The 15,405-nt window shown below is 29.8% G+C and overlaps 1 protein-coding gene across 1 annotated transcript in view; it reads left to right on the top strand.

Annotated features, from left to right (window-relative positions):
• Positions 1 to 1,031: 1,031 nt before the first annotated feature.
• Positions 1,032 to 15,405, top strand: part of LOC132937165 (uncharacterized) — a 145,511-nt gene continuing 131,137 nt past the window's right edge. The window contains exon 1 of the mRNA XM_061003993.1: positions 1,032 to 1,635. Coding sequence (XP_060859976.1) covers positions 1,308 to 1,635 — 328 coding nt within the window. The 5' untranslated portion in view covers positions 1,032 to 1,307. The remainder of the gene's footprint in view (positions 1,636 to 15,405) is intronic.

Below are 15,405 nucleotides of genomic sequence, written 5' to 3' on the forward strand. Positions count from 1 at the left end.
AGACACCTGTTGTATCGTAAATAATGATGTTTGCAAAAATAGCGGTATTGCTTTTATACTTATGTTCGTTTACTTTTCACACATTCACACAGTTAAAATATAATATTATACAAGATATAAGATGTTATTAGATATCAATATATCATATCCATAAGACACGCTATGATTCTTATGAAATATTTTATACGATATGATAGGTAATTATTTACTTTAATGAATGATTTAAATTATATTGGCTATAAAGTAGGTATATAACGTTTTATTTGTGAGCATAGTTCGTTTATTTGAAATTAATTTACTATTGTATTTAAAATGATTATATGTAAAATGCTTAGTTTATATATTAACGTTCAAACATTGGTTTTTTTTATCAAACCTATAATATTTTCAAATAAACGTAATTAATTTGAATTGAATCCTTGCCACCCTGGTAGTGACCAGAGTGCAAAGTGAATGATGCGTATCGCAGTATACTCGTTTTTTGAAGTTTGTATTTAGTCTGGGTATAAAGTTTGGAAAACTTAAACAAAAATGAAAATCTTCGATTCACGTTTGAATGTCTGGTAACAACACTAAAAGTTTTAAATTTAAAATTAAAAAACACATTGAGTCGTGAAAATGTCATACGGACTTGGTCGAGAAATAAAATATGACGCGTTCTAACTTAGACGTTTATATAATGCGAATTTAGGTAACGGATATGGACAAATCAAACGATAAATCGTTAAGAACAATCACAAAAATAATAATTTAAAGGGTAAAATACACACGCTCACACACGCTTATACCTAATATTATATGAGATGTATTATAGGTAACAATATAATTATATACAAACCATATACCCCGGTTACAGCGCATAGTAAACGAAAATATTGGCCGACGACGTCAACGGTGGTGGCGAACCGCGCGCGCGACTCGGCCGGAAAACGCACTTTTCACGCTCGCGCGCTGACGCGGTCCGCCGCTTTTGTCGCCGCCACCGTCGCCGCTGACGCCTTTGCCGCTGCCACTCACCACGTGGATCGGTCGCCAGACAGTCGAGCGTCGTCGGTGCCGTTTCTACTGCCACCGCCACTCGATCCACTGCTGAGACTATTCGCTGACCGTCCAAGTCGAGTCTCGTCTACCACACGGGTCCAAGCCTATCCTTACCTGTCTTGTGTCCGCGTACGTATAGCACACGCAACAGTTCATATAACAATAACATTATTAATATATTCACATACGATTCGAGAGTACCGAACGGACCGCGAACGGACTTAGTAGTCCGATCTTCCGCGACCGTCGCAGATCGCGCGGAGGACATGGACAAGGGAGGAGAATCGGATAAGACGTCCGGGGCCGCCGGAGTTCGCGCGGTGGACGAACGTAAACCACCGGCCGCGGACAAGAGCGGTGGTGCATCCGACAAGCCGGCCACGGTCAAAAGCGGTAGTGGCACATCCGACAGGCCGTCCGCGACCGCTGTTGAGCGGACGGTGGAAAAACGAGGGACAACCGGAGACGGTGGACCGGAAGTGAAAGACAAAAACGGAAACAGTTCGGACATGCCGCCCGATGAGGTGGACGACGGAGTGGTCAGCGAAGGGCGAAACAAAATTTTCCGGCTGGAAGGTGCGGTCTATTCAATCGGTAAGTGATTTAAAATTTTTTTTCTTACCATACGCGACACCATAATATTATAACGGTTGACCAAAATAGGTCGTCTCGGTGATATATATATATAACCATAGTGTCTTATAATATTATAAGGTGTGTTTGGATATTTTTATATTTTACAAAGTACATTGCGATTGGTTGGACGTCCGTATTGATACGTATTTCGAGAATTCTATTGTCGTGGATCACACGGCGGGCCTCGTTAATAACCGTCCCCCAGCGACCTCAATCATAATAATATTATAATACCACCAAACAGCCCTTAAACGAATCACGAGCGGAGACTTCGAGTGGTCGGCGCACTTCTGACACACAGGCAATAAGGTATATATCATAGTAGGTGAATTATTATAACAATATTATGTTCGACGAAACGAAGCCGATATACATCTATAGGCATGACGTTGTGTTCCGATTAATCCAGGCGTTATTTTCAAAATGTTTTTAATACACGGTGGCAGGTTTTTTCCTCTGCAGTATTTTAACTGAATTATAATCGGCAAATGATATTGTATACAGGTACTGTTTTATTTTAAAATTAAAAATTCAATACGTATAGTTTTAAAACGAATTTGTATGTAAAAATAGCAAAAAAGAATTTATTCAAACACTTGAATACGATTAGCATATTAAATATCGCAATTTTTTTATTGTAATATTAAGTCTATCGAAAAATCATTATTTTATTTTGATTTTACGTTAATCGCTAGCAGAATAAAATGGAACAAAATACTTCCATTTATTATTATTTTTTTTTTATAGAGATCTGACAAATTAAAATATGTTTTATCTGGTAAATTGATATTAAATTTGAATTTTTTTTATAAGTACAGTATTTTTGACACAAACATACCTACTGATACATATTTAGTCTTTTAAAATAAACTACCATAGAAGTGTGACTTAGGTTTGAATCAACTAAATTAATGTTTATGATTATATAGAATATTGTGGAAAGTTGTTTTTAGAATATGAGTTCAGGGATTGGGTATAAGGTATGCAGTATAATATGAAATGTATGTATTATAAAATAGTTATAAATTGAATATTTTTAGAAAATTAATAAATATAATATTTTAAGAGTTTTGTATACTGCATACGATAATATTTTTGAGTTTTCTCTTAATTAATATAAAATAGATTATAGGTATATAAATATATAGTATAGTTAGGTACTAAAATAAAAACATATATATATTGCGAGGTATATATTTTTGAAACATATTTTTCTAAATTAACCTATACTTATGTTAATAATATTAATATATCGATCATATATAAATACCTACTGAATATTCATTTGGTTTCCATTAATCAATGATTATTTAGACCTATTTGAGCTTTTTCTGACAAAAATTTTGTTTTCAAAAAAAAAAAAAAATAAAAAAGCTTCTGATTAAAATACACACGTCTTCACCTCTGTAAAATAAACAGATCCTCTTTGCATCGCTCTGAATCAAAAACTATGGTTAGAATGGAATGGAATAATATTTGCATTGGTTGCTTTAATCAAAAGAGCGAAATCAAAAGGCCAATAACAGATAACAATCGAGTGAAAGTAAATAAGAGAAAAAACAATTAGCAAATAAATGTAAAATCATGATATGAGCATATTGTTATATAGTCAAATAGAATACGTGATGTTTTTCGATTGTGTACTTTTTTATTTCTCATGCTTGTATCATTCAATGCACTGACTGCACTGTCTCCGCTTCGTTCAATGTTTGTGTTGTGAAAAGACTCTTTATGTATTTCCAAACTGTTCGATCACGTCATGATCCCGAATCAATTTGATCAAAATTTTGATTCTATCGTTTACAAAAAAAAAATGAAATTTTTATTAATAACATTTCCATTTGTTCACATTTTAGAAATAAATACGATTAGGAACCTACAATAAATTGTATTACCGTGTGTTGAATTATTTCATATTTTTATCCTTGAAATTCAACATTTTGTTGTCTCCTAACAATGTTCTACATTTCAATATTTGTATAGTGTATAGTGTATACACATCGTTACAATCCAATTTCCTTCAAAATAGATAACTAATACATCAATATAGTTCATAGAATTCATAGAATTGTGGAGTGCTGCCATTGTTTATTTTTTTAGGAAGTCAACATTTTAAAAATTGTTTAATTTCCCGTTTTTTTATGTCTTTTGTAGAAAATATACATGGATGGGGCTGGTAACTTTTGTATTTTTCGGTTCCATTTCTGGTTACAGTATACCTACTTAATTATAAATATTATAAATTAAGGGTTAGAATCAGTATTAAACGGTAGCAAAAATGTTGGATGCAGTTTTATTTTATTTTCTATAACATTCTATTTTATGTGAGGATTTTATAGAATATTATGTAACATTGCGATGATTAAGATGACACTGTCTACTTCTGTTTTACTCTGTTGTTTTTAAAATTCAAGTGAATTAACAAATTGTAAAATTTGAAGATAAGATTATTATCCTGGATAATCTATAAGCTTTGATAAGTGATAACGGTTTTAATTACCAAGCAAGTTCTGAGTATTTTAAAACTATAATTTTATTTTAAAAAATGTATAGCGGTCTAACTTGCTTTAAAATTAAAATATCAACAAAATCCTCCGAGATACCCTATATACTAATATCTATAAATTATATACTAATAATTATCTATAAATTGTATAATAAGTTGATGCAATCTAATATTTTAAAAATAACAGAATAAAATATATTATTGTGAACATAAAATTTGGTATGTACAACGTGTGCTCTTAAAACATTAAATTAGGATTCGTTCGATCCTAAGTTAGAGTAAACATATTGGAAAAACTGAGATACTTAACACTAGGTAGTAAGAAACAGCTTTAAATGTTAGTGCTCCATTCTAATTTTGTTTGTTCGAACTTATTGACGTCTGGTTAAATATTTGGCATAAGAAATACTATTCATTTTGTTCATATATAAATTGAAAATAATAATTGATAAATTCAAGTTGTAAATATCGATTACTTACATCGCATTTTAGGATCAACAGTTTAATTCAAAGTATATCATGATAACTTAACTATTATAATATAATGATATAATTAACATAATAATTAGTTAGGTATTCGTTAAGTTTCTGGTCATCTAATTAATGATTTGTTGAATTCCATAGTTGCGAGTTCGAAAATTATGCTTTTATTCCCAAGTATTTGTAGAACGGTGCTTACAAATATTGATGACATTTTTTTGTGCGTGTAGAATTTTGTTGTAATATGACTATAATATTACACATTATTACTGTTTATTGATAAATATTATTTTAATACTCCATCAACGAATTTGAATTCAAATTTCATTAATTATTATCATAAACATTTCATACAAAGTTAATAAATGTTTTGTTTCATTGGTACCTAGTAAAACACATATTAATACAAGAAATCAAATAAAATGCATTGTCAAAAGCGTATTCAAATTTAGTATTTATTAATAATATATTGGTACTAAATTTGTTTATAACGTTAAATAGACAATTAATTATATACATTAAATGCAAATTATCAAATTAATAATAATATTTATACCATAAATAACTAGGTAATAATTTTCCTAAAATGTAAATGTTTCATAAAAATGAAGTTCAATATATAATTTAATACCTAATTCAATGATTAAGTTAAAAGTGTAACTATATTTAAGATTCTGAGTGGAGCGAGGATGGTAATATGTATTAGTAATACAATGATGTGTGTTTATTTGTTTTTAAATTCTGATTTTATTTTTGTACTTGAGACACATTTTAGGTACTGTAGGAAAACGAGGTTGATTTCTGATAGAAAATGTCTATTATCTAGTTTGTACTTTTAGTGGGTCAAAATAAAAATAATTCACTGTAATAATATTATTATCTTAATAATTGGGAAAAACTAAAAAAAAATGTAAGCAAATACGGGTTTATTAATGTATCACCAATTTTTGATTGAATTGATTTTGTTATTTTATAATGATTCGAAAATAAAATAACAACGGATACATGAAATTTTGATAAAATATTTATAATATTTTGTATTCAAAATGTTTTGGCTTTTTTTTGAGCTATTCGCATAGATATTAGATAGTTTTATAATTTTTTTTCTATAATATATGTTGATAAAAATGTATATACTCAGCCCAAAAGCATACAAATGTAATACAAGGTTATACATAAGTTGTACTTATAGCTTGTAGGGATTTAAAATTATTAAAATATAAATGCAACATTTTTTTTCATAGGCATTTAATGTTCAAAATATTGACAAAAATCTTTAAAATCTCAAACATTTGGAAATAAATTTCAATTTTAATAATTAAATCTGGTATAAAGATTCGACACAAAGTTAATTATAATTTATTATTACAGTAACTTAATAATATCGAAAAATGAAAACACACAATATGCACAATTTATTTTTTATACATTTCGCTGTCAATTATTTTTTAAAAATTGGATACACTTTTACGACTTATCTATTTTAGCGAATTTTAGTTATTTTGTTATAATTCAAAAAAAATTATTAGTAAGCAATTTGAATAATAATATGATATGAAACAATATTATAATTATTATAATATAATATTCTTGTGCGATTTGTTTTTGGCAAAAATTAGTTTAATCTACCATACTTATAAGTTATAGTAAACAAAATTATAAATTACCAATAGCAGTATAAAAATATATACATTAAAATATTGATAGATATAAAGACTGATAGATCGTCTCCGCTCAGAATCGGTTTTCGTATACAATGATTTATCATTGAATTTAAATTAAACACATCAGTGACCACTGACCTTATAAATGACGAGGAATACAAGCAGAGTAACTTATCTACCTTTTTTACATTATATATTATTATTCAATTACATTATTTTGTTTGATACAATGACACATCTCTTTCCTAAACGAAACTTAAAATTACATTTTATTTGACGAGAAAAATAAACAAATAATGTCTGATCGATTAGTTGTCTATATTGTATTAGTATTGGCTGAAAAACCTAATATTATATTATAATAGTAGACGATAAATCGTAGGCAAGCAATATAATTTTAATTAACACCATACTGTAAAATATCAATTCTTCGTCATGAAGTTTATTTTTAATTGTAATTTTAACCATGAACGAGTACCGACCAACACTTGAACGACATAATTAATGTTACGATACACTAGTTGGTAATAACTAATTTATTTATGTAAAACAGAAAGTATTAAAATACGTAAAATGTCATTTCTAAAAGGGAGAATATTTAATACAAAAATAAATAATAGTGATACAAATAAAAGTCCGCGTATAACTTACAGTAAACCTATGTCATTATTTTCAATACCCATAGGCCCTAAATTTTTTTTGTTCTCTGACGGTCCAGAAAAATGTATTTACCAGACAATTCTCACCGACCACAAATATATTTATAATGATACGATATCGAGTCGTTCAGTTTTTGTCGATAGTGACATTTTGTAACCAGAATTAATATCCGTATGGACCGTAACGAATGTAAAATAAAAATGTCATAATATTACTGTAGTTCGATAAAGATTTTTCTAATATGCTTGAATCAGAACTAAAATAATTCAAAATTTAATGGTATTGTGTACGATTGTTCTTATAATTATTGTACATATTATTCTACGAAGTAAAAACGTGTATGATATAATTATATATTTATATTATAACCAATATACGTACATGGTATATAGATAGGTACTTTAATATTATAATGCATAGTTTATCATTATAGTTAAGCGTTTTACGGTTGAATAATGTATGGTTCCACACTGTATAATAAATCAGCGTCGTCTGCATGAAGAAATAATTTGGATTATCTGCACAGACTATGTGACAAGTTAATGTGTATTTTCTATATTTACTTCTATTACAGGTTTAATTTTTTTTTTAGTATTTGTTTAGATAACATTACAGGTAAACTATTAGGTACGTTATAACTATTAACATAGGTTGGTAGGTAATTTAAATAATATTTATGTGTAGATAATTTATGGAAATATTGATAACTACAGCGTGGTTAATAAGTCATCCAGAAAATTGGACATTGCATATTTAATATTTTAAATAAAGTCTTCAAAGAACACCTATCTATAATAATATATTAGGCATATTTTATTTGTTGAAGTTTACAAATAAAAAATAAAAATTTAATCAATTCAAATTCGATTTGTAAAAAAAATGAATTCATATTAAACATCTGCATTTCCATTTTACATTTTTTATAAAAAAAAAATCTGTCTTTCAAATAAAGTAAAGATAATGTTTGTAATTAGTTATTATTCAAAAATAGTACTAAACATATTATCAATTTTTAGATTAATAATTGTAGGTAGTAAAAATATAAAAGAAATGTTGTATAATATAATTAACAATATTATAAATGTTTTGTAATTATAAAATTCACTCATAACCAAAAATTATACCACATTTCAATTTTTTTTTTTTTAATTCGAAACACAACGAAATGACACAATAATAATATCGTCTTTGGAAGGTGATAGCTGTCGGCCATTTATGTCTGTCTGTTCTTCCGGTATTTCCCACAGGAACTACAACTATGTTTGTCTGGAGAGATAGATATACAACAGGGGGACATGGTAGAATCGTGTTATCTAGCATAAACAGAAAATCACTGAAAATTGCTTTTGCAGAGGTGTAAATTACACAACCGTTGATATAAATAAAATAATATATACTCACCTATTATTGTATTATTTGATAAATCATATTACATATAATATATATTCCAAATATAATTTTCATATTTTATAATATCGACGGATCCTTTCAGAGATATTTTGTAATTATGTGCTCAAGTCATTTAATCTTTGTGTCGTGAAACGCGCCTGCTAAAGTCGTTTCTTCTGACTTCCTAATTATATCGAATTCGTCAAACTCGTTTAAATTTTCTCTCTTTTATTTTATTTTCTTAATTACGATAGATGAATGAACATTTGTCGTCCGCAATGTAGACGGTACAAATTTGTAAACGTGTCATGATGCCGTTTTTCATAGAACGGGAAGCGAGAACAAAAAAATCCCAAACAAAAATCGTCTCTGTTTAAGTGCTCTTTTACCAGTGTTTTTATCTTCGGGTTTTTCACTACTCATCATTATGATGTGCTTAACTTAAATCGCCTACGGTGAAAACTATTTGGAAATAAAAATGTATAATTCAAACGAAAAAAAAAACGATTTTCAACGAAATAACAAAAAAAAACAGCAGGATTCTACCGATGAGTAACATTATCTTTATGGAACATGATTTAATAAATTAATATACGCATTAAATTATATTAATAATTTGATGTCAAAGTATATAAAAAAAGCGGGGACGGGAAATTTGTTATATCACATTTTACATTTCATTTTTGTGTCGACCCAAGTGCCCAACTCTGTTTAATACACGAATATTGTGTGAAAATATCTTACTAGTGAGTATAGTTACTACAATATATCATAATATAGCTTTACATTTTTTTTTGTCGTCTGCGTAGAAAATAAATTTAAAATTTCTTTTTACAGTATAAAAACGATCATTTTTCATGTTGTTCATATAAAGTATAAACTAGGGAAATCATTAAGAACATTTTCATTTTCACTACGTGGATTTATATTGTCACACACATTCGTTGTATTTACATCGATGCGCACATATAATATAGTATACGATGAGACATAATATTATATATACATTAAAGGTGCCCAGGCACTTTCATGGTATTAGAATAATATAATATTCCTACGTAAAATACTTATGTGCATAATAATAATATGATTTCGAGCTCGTCAAATCGAATAAAATATGTTGTAGACAAATATAATAAATATACGTTTATCATGTATTATTATGACGTATACGAACTGTGTGTCTCGAGAATTGTCTGTAGGTACCTACTTAAAAAATATCGAATTTGACGGAAATGTGAGTGAGCACAATAGCACGTATTATTATTATTTTTGTTTCAAGAACGCTGTTGAGAAATGTCAGCAGACAGAAACGACGCTTTGGCTGCAAAATGCAGTCGGTCAAATAATCAAATGTCGGCGTGAACCTCGCCCGTGTAAACTCCTTTATAATATAATATATTATTTACGTGTATTTTATACGCAGGTAATAGTAATAATAATAATAATACATTGATTATGTAGAATCGATAATGCATTATGCACGAGAACGGCTGCGGCTGGGGTGGCGGCGGGACCAGCAGCCAATAAGAGTTACGATCTGAGACGCATTAGCAGACCCGACCACCTGGTTGGGAAAATAGCTATTAAACGTCGTGCTTAAACCTACCCAGCGACCGTCGTGGTCGAGAGGCGAATCCGTCCGTATATATTATTATTATTATATTATTTCACGCACGGCGGCTGAAGATACCGGATAAAGTCTCATTCGCGTACCGTGTGTATACCTACCCAACCCTCCTCCGGAATAACGGGCCGGAAGCTGATGCAGAGGTCCTACTTCCGGTGCACACACACCTGCTGTCACCGACGTCCCACCCCGTCCCACCCCGTCCGACGACGAAGAGTTGTGTCACACACCGACGTGTCATTTGAATTTTTGGCTTGAGGTGAATTTCACAATCGAATCGTTCCAAAAACACATATTATTATTGCACAGCGAACGCTTTGCAGATGTAGGTATAATGGTATATAGTACGAAGCTCGGGTGACAATATGGCCATTTTAACACCCGTCTGTTACTATAAAATAACGGTACATAATGCTAATAATATTTCGAGCATACCTTTAGGTACGCACATATATTATTATAATATTATGTCTGTCGATAAGCGTCGGATGTTTAATTGCCGTTTTAATATTTACATATTCATTTAATTAGTCACATTTTTAAACTATAAAACCGTATTTTTTATACCTACCCACCGTCTATTTTCTAATTTAAATATTGTTTTTATTCATCTCCATAATATAATATTATACACTCGAACGATGATTCCGTTTTAATGTATTCCACGGGCAAATTGAATTATTATACCTGACCGTCATTTTATTTGTTTTGTCCGTTCGAGTTTGAACGCATACACATATTGTTATGTTATCGTTAAATTTCAATTCAATTCCCAATGTCGTCTAATTTAATTGTTCTTGTTTAGCAGTTCCGTTACGTAAATATAAGTAAAAGCCAAAAGGTACAGTAATGAATTACATACGGATTTTGATGGTTCACTGAAATGAGGAAACACAACAATCCAATCTGAATCGATGAAATGCGTTAGTAGGAAATTATTTTATCACAAATGTCTATCTAAAACGTAATAATATTATATTATAGGTACGTGTGTATAAATGTAATACCTAATTCGAAATCCATGAAGTCCTATTTTAGATGTGTGAAACTGTCATTCACCTTATGAACTCAATGCCTCGGTTACATAATAAATAATAATTATATTTTGATGTTTTGATTAAATACGCCTTTACAATCGATATGGACACTGTAGACTTTAGTATTCCGATTCAAATGACAATCGCATACGTTCATAATATTATACATTTTATAAGACACTCACAATATTGTTATAATAATAAGAATAGAACATGATACCCAACCATTGATATTTGAATGTTTCATTTATGTTGGTTTGTGATGCTGGTAATAAAGCTGTGTATTATATTATTATTATTGTTATGAGTATGTTGAAGTAAATTTACATGTTGAATATCAATTGATTGGTATTTTTTCCTTAACCGTAATTTAAATATTTGAAACAATAGGTACATAATTATTATGCGTAGTTCAAAAATGTTAAGTCATCATAAAAATGATTTTTTTCTTGTAATATTATGATTATTATTTATTATTTATTTACTCTTAGTATGTACACATACTAATAATAATAAAGTTTAGGTACTTCGTAATTGAAATTCTATCAATTATTATGTTCTGTCAAAGTTTTAATTTATTTTAATGGAGTCAGGATATACTGTCGAGATTTTAAATTAGGACATAACTTTATTTTACTACCTAATAAAAACCAATATAAATCAGATATTGGCAAACAAATAATTAGATTAGTCATTATACCTATCTTTGGACTTCATCCAACTAATTTGACTTGATACCGATGGTTATTTTTTGACTTTCTATGCTTGGAAAAGGGTATAACTCCCAAAGGGCACTGGAGTTCAACATGCACCCACGTCAAATGTATAAAGTTACAGGATATCGTGTAATTTCTGAAGTGTCTACAACTTTACCATTTTGGTAGGTACCTGTTGGGGTCACAGGAGTTATCTTCGTGGTGATAGTTAGCTAATTAGGGTAATAAATAAACACAAATATAAATCACCAGTGTTTTCCATACGCTTTAATATCGAGTCAATTTAATGTATAATGTCAAACAAAGTAGTTTAATTTCAAATTCTCAGTGAAGCAAGTATATTGGAATTACGATGGTATATTTTTTTTTACTAAAATTGTTATTTAGTTAGTTTTGTAGAAAAGTGGAATCTTTAAAAATTTGCATGTAGTCGATTGGAAATATAGAGCACAACCATTATTTATGAAATCGATTTTAGTTATTTCGTTGGAACACAATGAACTATAATATTAAATATTTAAAATGCCGCCAATTATTTATTTAAAGTATATTATAATTTAATCATTTCCTAAAAATGTAAAACTTTTTTACATGGAGATCGTATACGCATTAAAATTCCATATAATCCATATTTAAAATTTTTAGTTAGTTAAGCACTTAAGTGAAATACACTAGCTTTGAACAGTTAAACAATTATATTTGTTAATTGTGTCTTATAATAACTGTAATCAACAAAGCTGAATTTGCATTCAGTGACTTACCACTGCATTGAAAATTATGACAATGCGTGACACTATCCTGTTCGAGCTTATCTCTCGTTATTCTGTCTTAATTTGAAAGTCGGTTTAATACATTTTGAACCATTGGCACTATAAATAACATTGGAAATACTAATATTGAATAACGGTGTGATTGGCGTGCACCCTAATTAGTCATTCGTTTGCCCAGCCTGTCTAATTTGATGTATAGCTATCGAATAAGTAATTAATCAAGGATGCATCTAATATTTTCCCAGTCATATTATTTTGTTGACAGTTTTTCTATGATACAGAAATATTCAAATATCAGTTATTCAGTAATAATTTCTACAGTCATCCAAAATAATCTGGATTTATGTTTAGGTATATTAACACATTATATATTAAAACTATTTTAGAACTTAATTATTTTATGTTAATTAAAATATCATTTCATACGTGAGTTCAATAGCGATACGTCATTATTTATTTTGAGTAATGCAGTCACTTGTAAACTTCGGTGTATATTATAATAATATATGTATGTTTGTGCAAGGTATTGATTCTAAAACTTGTTAATCCATACAACAAACAGAATATTTGAAACATACCAATTTAAATATTGCTCACATTATTGTTTCATATCGCACATATTATTATTCTGTTATGTATTCGGATCAATATAATATCAAATATACATTTTTTGGATACCACTTGCTATGTTCTGTATGGTTAGCTGGTAAACATTTGCCAAAACTAACTCGTGTGTAGTTTTTAGAATAGATTAGCTTAACTTGGACCATCAGTTAGATTAATAACTGCCTACATAATACTATCCAATTTCAAAACACAACTAGCTTGATTAAAATAACATTTTATTACCATACCTATTCACAATTATTATTAAATATTTTTTTTCATTTTTTATTGTACAATAATAATTGATACACTCCGTCGATTCCCGACGTCCCGTGATCGTGAATAATTATTATTGTTTTTAGGTACAATCTCGTTTGTTCATTATGTGATGTGGATTGTGTACACTAATATATGTGAGGGAATTTTAAAGAAGCGGGCCGCGACGGGCGGTATCGGACCTGCAGAGGCGCGATTTAAAAAAAAAAATACAGATATTGGGATTTACAAATAGTATTATTAACAGTTGTATAATAAGAAAGGGGATGAGTCAGAATCGCTCTCTCACGGTCTCTTATAAGTCGTGTTTGATTTGATAATATCTCACAGTGATACCCGAGCAGGCACACCTAGGGTGGGAGATTAGATCGGTGGTTCTAATAAGAACCGTTTCTTATTGGTCGCGGTGGTAGATCTACCGTAAGTAAGCGCATTAATAACGTTAGTAGCTGTGCGCGTGTTCGTCAATGCCGGAGACCGCCTTGTATAGCGAGTGTTCTCGTCGTTGCGTCGATGGCTTCGTCCGTGATGTGGTCACGAACGTTGTGTTTGTCGGTCGCTGCCTCGTATAACTTCATCCGCGGTGTGAGCAGGAATGCTGTGCTGATGAATTCTCGATGTGTCTTGACTCCTTCTGTAGTTGGGTGTGCATAGGTTTGAACCGATTGAAGGATTATTGAAGACTGTGTTGATTATGCTGAACCGTCCGGTATATAAGTCGTCTGCCGTACCAACTAGTAACCTATCTGCTGCCGCCGTGTTTACAGGTGGTACGGGAAGTTCTGTAGTTAACTCTGTTTTAGGATTATTGACGTGGGGAGGGTGTCGTTGGATTCGTCTTACTCTCCCCTATATGCAACCCTTATTGTATTTGGTGTGTTGTTATTTGGGGCTTTATTATTGTTTCCTAATGTTAGTTTGCGGGGTTTGTGCTGTCATACTGTCTGCTGATTGGTGGTCCTGAAAAGGACCGTTTTATGTTGTGAAGGCTACTCCGTTAAATAATTATCATATTGTAAATTTGCATGTAACTGAAAACTGGCATAACAATAGAATACTTACGTTATATTATTATAGGTAGACACTATGTAGGTATAATGAAAAAGCTGTTGGATTCATGTAAGTAATATATATATTATTAATATGTTTTATGAAAACTTTTTTCAGAACATTTTTAGCTCAAATGTGTTGATATGTTCTTTGTAGCGCTTTTGTCTAGTTAAAGACGTTTAAATTGCTTATCCCTTATAAATGTTTTAATCAATGGACAACACCTGTATGGCTGTATATAGATTATAAGCTATAAAGTGAATTTTATTATAAGGATTAACAAGAATGTGGAAAAAAAAAAAATTAAAATGATAACAAATCCAATTATTTATCGTCGTTATTTTAGATCCACTGTACAATAAGTATATATAAGTATATATAAGTAGTAATAAGATACCTTACTCCATATAGCTAAAATATACACTTCAGGGTTAAATTTAAATTTTATTTTAACCCTATTAAATAATAAAATTATTTTGCACTTCTAAGAAAACGCTGAACTGTTGTTAAATATACAATACAGTATTGTTATGTGTTATAACTTTAATAACAACTACTCAACATTGTTAACGAGAATTCAATTTTAGGTTTAAAAATGCAAAACTAAAAGTTAGGGACTGATATTGGGTAAAAATTAGTTTTACCAAAAATGGTTCGATCGTTGTTCAAAATAATACATTTATTATCGTGATGAGCTATGGCCTATGACTTACTTGCGTACCTATATGATTCTGCCGTTTATAACTTTATAACCAATAGTTTGATTAGGTTATTATCGACAAAGTTATTGGCAATAATTGTTCATTGCACATGTCATCGTTTATAATATACCTATAATATACTATATACACCCGGCAATCAGCATATACGTATAATAAACATAATACTAATATGTTTGTATTATTAACCAATATTTGTTTAAATTAATTGTAAATCAAATGTAT

The sequence above is a fragment of the Metopolophium dirhodum genome, chromosome 1 (assembly GCF_019925205.1).
Source record: "Metopolophium dirhodum isolate CAU chromosome 1, ASM1992520v1, whole genome shotgun sequence".
Taxonomy (NCBI): Eukaryota; Metazoa; Arthropoda; class Insecta; order Hemiptera; family Aphididae; genus Metopolophium; species Metopolophium dirhodum.